Source organism: Mandrillus leucophaeus, unplaced genomic scaffold (assembly GCF_000951045.1).
Source record: "Mandrillus leucophaeus isolate KB7577 unplaced genomic scaffold, Mleu.le_1.0 Scaffold6, whole genome shotgun sequence".
In the NCBI taxonomy this organism is placed as follows: Eukaryota; Metazoa; Chordata; class Mammalia; order Primates; family Cercopithecidae; genus Mandrillus; species Mandrillus leucophaeus.
The window spans coordinates 2,237,300-2,244,526 of NW_012106474.1; the positions used below are offsets into that span (position 1 = coordinate 2,237,300).

General features: G+C 50.7%; 1 protein-coding gene across 1 annotated transcript in view; it reads left to right on the forward strand.

The window, feature by feature from the left end:
- Positions 1–7,227, forward strand: part of THBS2 (thrombospondin 2) — a 40,600-nt gene that overhangs the window by 10,223 nt on the left and 23,150 nt on the right. Inside the window, exons 6-9 of the mRNA XM_011999660.1 lie at positions 3,096–3,292; positions 4,388–4,528; positions 5,290–5,386; positions 7,194–7,225. Of these exons, the coding sequence (XP_011855050.1) occupies positions 3,096–3,292; positions 4,388–4,528; positions 5,290–5,386; positions 7,194–7,225 (467 nt within the window). The remainder of the gene's footprint in view (positions 1–3,095; positions 3,293–4,387; positions 4,529–5,289; positions 5,387–7,193; positions 7,226–7,227) is intronic.

Here is a 7,227-nt window from a genome sequence, read left to right on the forward strand (position 1 = left end):
GGCTAATTTTTTGTATTTTTAGTAGAGACGGGATTTCAGTGTTAGCCAGGATGGTCTCGATCTCCTGACCTTGTGATCCACCGCCTCGGCCTCCCAAAGTGCTAGGATTACAGGCGTGAGCCACTGCTCCTGGTCTAGAAGTTTTCTTATACTGTTCATAGTTGTTACCTCCATCATATGATGGAAATCTATGCTACTTAAATCATTGACAGATGATCTCACCTTTTCTGTTAGTTACAGCTGTGAATGGTATTTCCAAGCATACTTTCCAATATTTTCTTGAGCATTTCATTCCGAAGGTTGCTACGACAGGTTCATTAAATGCCATACATCATTTAATCTTCAGAGTCACTACGTGAGATGCGTACTTTCACTTTCTTCGTTTTACAAAGAGGAAGTCTGGCGCCCAAGGGGGTGCTGTGTGGCTGCCGCGTTCAGCTCCCCAGAGAGCAGGCAGCAGGGCTGCTGCCGGGGTCTGACAGCCTCAAAGCGGAGCTCACGTCTGCCACACGGTGTGGCTGTGTGCGCATGAAGGCCAGGCCATTTCAATTCCAAATTATGACAAGTGTAAATTGTTATGTCATCAGGAAGATGTGGGATTTGGTATCTTTGATGCACAATGACTCTGTGATCCCATCGCCTACTTCAGAACTGGGGTGCGTAGCCCACTCCTCAGTTACACTTTGCAGGTCCTGATTGCTGTGCATGTCCTGTGGGGAAAGAGAACAGGGAGACATTTGATCATCAGTGCAGGGAGAAGCGTGTTCTAAGACCAACCCTCATCCCAGCTCCGACTTTCACCCCGCCATGACCCTCGCTGTGCCTGTGACCTGAGGGGTAATTTGCAGCACAGGCGGCGTTATCTTGGCTCCAGCACTCCGAGTGCCAGGGCCTCAGCTTCATGAGGCAGTGCTCTTCCCCGGGCTCCTGGGGTGCAGGTGGCTGTGGGGCTTTTGGGTACTTTTTGTTGCAATAATGTTTTCAGTCTGATATATTTATGTGTATATATGCAGGTGTGTGTGTCTGTGTGTGTGTATTTTCAGTAATATAGAAAAATATTGTTTTTATAAACAAAACATATATGCAAATATTGTTTGTATGAAAGAAAATATACCCTTTGCGGTGTTCCTAATCACACGTTCGTACCATAATTTCACGTGGGTTCAGTTAAACTAGAGCACAGGTTATCTATGGCACGTTGAATTCGTTGTCATAATGGTTAGTGAGTAAAACTAACCTACTATGACAAACACGACTTACAACTCTATGTAAGCAAACACCGTGTGTGTGTGTGTGTGTGTGTGTGTGTGTTACCAGCATACGCCCTAGCAGGTGCAGTCTCCTTCAGCAGGTATTTCCTAGGCTCACAGGTACCAGTGAATAATCCCTGGAACTATTAAAAGCAAACCTTTAAAACTTATGGGAAACTCTTAGATCTTCCAAAAAAAACCAAAAAACAAAAAACAAAAAAAACCCCCCAGACTTACAGAGAAATCTAGATCTGTTATCTCCAGATGTAGAATAAGTATGGATCTCTATACATGTATCTACCTACCATATGTGGCAATCAGCCCTGAGTTAGTCTACTCAAAGCCAGGTGGATGCCGATGTCCCATTCGGAGATCTTTGCCAACGAAGACTTCTTCTTCACTGGTTATGTCAGATTTGAGGAAAATGGGTCTTTATAGAAATAGCTACTTCATGGAATGGTGCTTGGTAATGACACTCCCTTCTTCACTGTTTGTTAAAAGTGAGAGTAACCTTGTGAAGAGGCTGAGCCATTATTATTTTACAACTGAGAATATTGGCAGAAGCCTGGAGAAATGCAAGCTAGTTGGAAGGTTTTACTACCAAGTAAAACTACATTCCTGTCAGAGCCGGTGCAGAGGCAAAGATATATGCGGTCTTTTGTTTAACTTTTAAAGGAATGAAAAGCACATACCCTAGGTTAGCTAAAGATCAGTGTGCCGGGTAAAATCCACTCAGGGTGGTTTCTCTCTCTCTGCTAATACATTGATATGGACCTGATTGTACATGGTTATGGGCATGATGAATCTGAGGGGAAGCTTCTGAGCTTAATGTGAATTGCAGCACAGTTTATAACCAAGTGACAAAAACTCGATCACGGAATGCCTGACAGTGCTGTACAATGTGTAAGTCATTCCTCAATAATAGACTGTCTGAGAGAAGTCAGGCATTTCAAAGACGGGATCCTCACCCCTAAGAGGGAGCGGAGTCCTAGATGGGGGTGAGGTGAGCTCCGGCGTAGAGCCTGGGCCCCTACTGCGTCCGTGCAGGCCCCACTGAACCTGAGGACGGGACCTGCCTCCGACCCCAACTTGCCTTGGGTCAATTTGTAAATTACGTGCCATACCCATCCAGGTCCCACGATATAGGGTTTCAGACGGAGCGGTGGGAAGGTAGGAAGGTGGAAGTGGGGGGAAGGTGGGAAGTTGGGAAGGTAGGAGCGGTGGAAAGGGGGGAAGGTGGGAGCAGGGGGAAGGTGGGAAGGTGGGAAGGTGGGAGCGGGGGGCAGAAGGTGGGAAGGTGGGAGTGGGGGGAAGGGTGGGAAGATGGGAAGGTGGGAAGGTGGGAAGGCCGGGACCAGCAAGGCACAGTCTCGAGGGGACCGGCTGTTTCAGCAAGAGGATGAGTCAATTTTCTTTAAAGCAGAGCAAGGAGCCATAAGAAAGGGTGTTTGGGGATGAAAATAAAAAAGGATGAAGAGTCTAGAGGAGCCATCAGAACTTGCACGGGATGTGTTGTTCAAGAAGCAGATTTGTGGTCGGAAGCTTTGGAAAGAGGGGACCTGGGTCTGAGTGACATGCGTGGCCGCTCCTGCCTCTGTGTTTGGACCGTGTGGGCCTGTCCTATACTTCTGTGTCTCCCCACTCCTAAGCTAACCACGGCTCTGCTCCTTCTGTGACACGTGGCAGTGTGGGAAACAGCCGCTGTCCCCTGTCCCTGCTGTTCCTGGTGTCACCCAGCACCAGGCCTCTCTGGGAACCAGGGCAGGTCATCCTCCCTGTGGTTCCGGCCCCTGCTGCTGGCCACGTCCTCCGTGACGCTCACGGCCCTTCTGTGCTTCCCCTCAGCTGAGATCAACGCCATCAGTGAGAACACGGAGACACTGCGCCTGGGTCCGCACGTCACCACCGAGTACGTGGGCCCCAGCTCGGAGAGGAGGCCCGAGGTGTGCGAACGCTCCTGCGAGGAGCTGGGGAACATGGTCCAGGAGCTTTCCGGGCTCCACGTCCTCGTGAACCAGCTCAGCGAGAACCTCAAGAGAGTGGTGGGTGCCCGCGCGGGGCTGCAGGGGTCACAGGGCACGGGCAGATCCGCCACTGGCCCATCTCGGCGGATCTCAACACTCCTTGGCCTGGCAGTGCCTGGTGCTCGATGTAAAAACCCACAGTTCTCAGGGGAGGCGTCTGCTGGGACCCTTGCTCAATATTCAGCGTTGTTAGAGGGAAGTTGGGTAGATCTAGGGAAGTATTCCCAAGGAAAACAGTCCTGGGCACAGTCTCCAAAGTACATTCTTAATTTGGGGAAATTTACCTCCTCGGTAAATCTGTAGGTACAAGTGTACACACACACACACACACACACACCTGCAGAGAAAAATACTTTTATTTAAAGGACTGCATGTTGGAGTAGCTGAAGAAGCAGGATGAGAAGTCCCCGTGAGGCTGGCAGGAGTGAAATGGGTTTTAGCAGCACAGCGTGGCCAGGAAGAGCGAGGGATGCCTGCGGGGCTCAGGACGGGCAGCTTGCAGTTTAGAGAAAGGGACTGAACATAATGAGGTGCTCTGGGCCACGGTGCCCCACGATGTCCACATGGCTAACCAGGCTGCAGTGATGCTGACTTGTACCTAGAGGACACGAAGTAAATGATGCCAGGAGATGGAACCCGGGGCAAGGAGGGCCGCGAGGGCAGCAGCCCAGGGCAGGGAGGGTGGCGAGGGCAGGAGCCTGGGGCAGGGAAGGCGGCGAGGGCAGGAGGTTGGCTGTATCCCTGCCTGTCCTTACGGCTGCTGCCTGGGGACCTTGTTCTTACCCGCAGTCCCACCTTGGGTTCCCATTGAAGGAGTCCCAGCATTGCTCTGCACTGACCCCGGTGTGATGTGAGCCGCGCAGTTTCCCCTCCCCTGAAAGGCAGGTGGATGGGTCGCCGCAGAAGCCCAGGCAGTGACAAGCTGTGGCACTGGCTCAGAAAGCTCCGTGAGGATGGAGGGTAGCTTCTGGAACTTCCTCCCAGGGACAAGTCAAGTCCTACTCGACTTTAGAGCTTTTTAATGAAGGAGGAACTTTGTTTTTCATCCACAAGCATGATGACTAGATATGTTGTTTTCTTGTCTATACTTAAATGTTTCACTTGATTTTCCAGTCGAACGATAACCAGTTTCTCTGGGAGCTCATTGGTGGCCCTCCTAAGACAAGGAACATGTCAGCTTGCTGGCAGGATGGCCGGTTCTTTGCGGAAAATGAGACGTGGGTGGTGGACAGCTGCACCACGTGTACCTGCAAGGTGAGGCCCCAGAACACGGCTCTGGGGGGAGGAGGCCACGACTGGACACTCGGCAGAGCTTGACTGCCTGGAAATGCCAGCGTTCAGTGCGGATGTGTAAAACCTGTTCAGCTGTGTGAGGACATCCGAGTGTAAGAACCACAGACGGGCCAGGAACCATATTTATGACTCGAATCAGCCTCTTTGTTTGCACATAAAGAACCAGAGCCCAGAGAGGGGGGAGCGACCTGGCCAGCGTCACCAGTGGGTTAGAAACAGGAGGAACAGAGAAGCCAGACGTGGCCCTAGACTCTGCATTTAATTCCATTCGGTTCTGACAGAGCCTGAGGCTCAGCAGAAACATTTGGGGGAAATACAAGCCACTGCCTGAAGTCTTATAGACAGACAATTTAGCTTTTAGTGTTACTCTATTTCTGTAACAATGGCCTCAGAGTTGCCTTAGATAACGGGAGTTCCTGCTGCCTGTCTTTTCTTCCCTCCTTCCAGGAAACATGGGGCTCTCTATTGCTTCCTTGCTGCTCAGTGAAGGGAGAAAGGAACGGAATGGACGCAAAGAGCCATCTGGGGGCCCTGTTCTTGTTAGGCTCTGAGCACTAATGGGAGAAAAAGATGCCCTTAATTTTCACATCTCTGTTTGTAATGTACGGTCCGTAGGATGGAAAACGTTCAGCCATTCTGTCGACTCCTTCTAGTCTCAGCCCTTGTACCAACATCCCCTGCTTTTAAATGAGTGTTTCATACATGCCTTTCTTCACTTGTAGAAATTTAAAACCATTTGCCACCAAATCACCTGCCCGCCCGCGACCTGCGCCAGCCCGTCCTTCGTGGAAGGCGAATGCTGCCCCTCCTGCCTCCACTGTGAGTATCGCCAGCTGGCGAGCACATCCTGCATTTTTAGGACGTCCATGCTTGTTTGTTTATTGATTCATTGGTTGGTTTTGGCAGAGAAGAGTGAGGTTCAGCCCCATGAGGACAGGTGAGGGAATCAGGGGGCCACCCCAGGCCACTGGTCGTCCACTGAGGACTGACTCGTGGCCAGAAAAGAGAGTGGAAGCCCTGGGAACGTGGGGGTGGGAAGGCCTGTCCTGATGCTTCTCAGATGAGGAAGCTGAGCCCAGGGGTCATGCAGGTGAGCCCAGAACAGGCCTCGATGGAGCCCCAGCTCAGTCAGAGAACCCACGTAGGTCTGTGACTGTGTTACGGCGGCGAGCAATCACTGTACACATACTCCTGGATAAGAACCATAGGAAATCAGACAAACAAAAACCAAAGACTGTTACCCCAGGAATATGTTCTAAGTGATAGAAATACGTTCCAAGGAACAGAACCTGAGACAGAGAGGAACCACGCGTGGACACCCTGGAGGTCCCGGGCCACCCTGGAAACTCAGTGCACGTTCAGAGACTGAGTTGACCCCAACGCTGCCCTCGGGTCTCTGTGCTGCCTCCCACCCCTGCCCCGAGTTCCCTTCCCAAGTTGGCTCTGCTGACCCCACCCAGAGCTCCTGAGCCATCCATGGCTCCCCAGTGCCTTGCCATCCAGGCAAGGTGCTTCAGGTCCACCCCCCAAGTTGCTGCTGCACTAAGAGCAGGCAACGCTTCTCCCAAACTAAACTAGTCACCATCCCCCAAACATTCCCAGAATGTCCCTGTGGCCCCAGAGCTCTGTCATCCTCAGGACACCTTAACTCTGATGCGGACAGAGAATGAAGGGACTCAGAGCTCACGCTCTGCCACTCTGTGATTTTGAATACAATGGGATTTTTCTGAGTTTCAGATTTATTGCCTGTAAAATGCAGAAAATGTATCCCCTATACGGTTAGTCTTATAATGAAAATCAACAATTCAGTACGCGTAAAAGTGCCTGTTAGGTATTCACAAAGCCAGATTGCTCCTGGCACAGCATAAAAATATAATCTTGATAATTAAATGGCCCACATTAGACTAGAAGGAGGTATCTTATGTTACCAAGAGCATCATAACCAGGAAAAGATCGCCTTGACCATTTTTCTTTTCTTTTCTTTTCTTTCCCTGCTTTCTGGAACACTGAGTCATGGCACATTCATTGGGTTTCTCTCCTTACGGGAATGATTTCTTGCATCAGGTTGCTCTTTCTTTCCATTTGGGGGCTGTGATTACCCGTGAGGAATTTCTTTACAGGGAATCTCCTTTTTATTAGCTTGTTTCAGTTTACTTGGAAATAAGTGACCTGTAATTTTCACCAATAATTGAAATGTTTCACTACATTACGTAAATCAGTGAACAGAGGTTAAATGGAAATACATTAAGTCTTTATAACTTTAATGAAACCTCAGGTAGAAAAGATTCAGCACTGTCTTTGGCAAGCTATTTTATAAAATCGATTAGAAGACTTTCCTGGACACACACGGATTTAGCTCCCCGCGGCACCCAACAGTAGACCCGGAAATGCGTTTCTGCTCTTCCCTTGAAAGGCAGCCCCTGAAGTCCTGTGCTGGTCACAGACTTGGGTCCCACAGAGCCACAGCCCAGCCACCGGGACGTCCACCTGCCCCAGCCAGGCAGTGGCTCCTCAGACTCCTGGATGCATGAACCGCGGCCCCCCGCCAGCTGCCCTGTGCCCGTTCTGTTCTGTGGCACGTCTGCGAGGCAGGGCCTGATTCCACCATGTTTGCTTCCTCTGGCAGCGGTGGACGGTGAGGAGGGCTGGTCTCCGTGGGC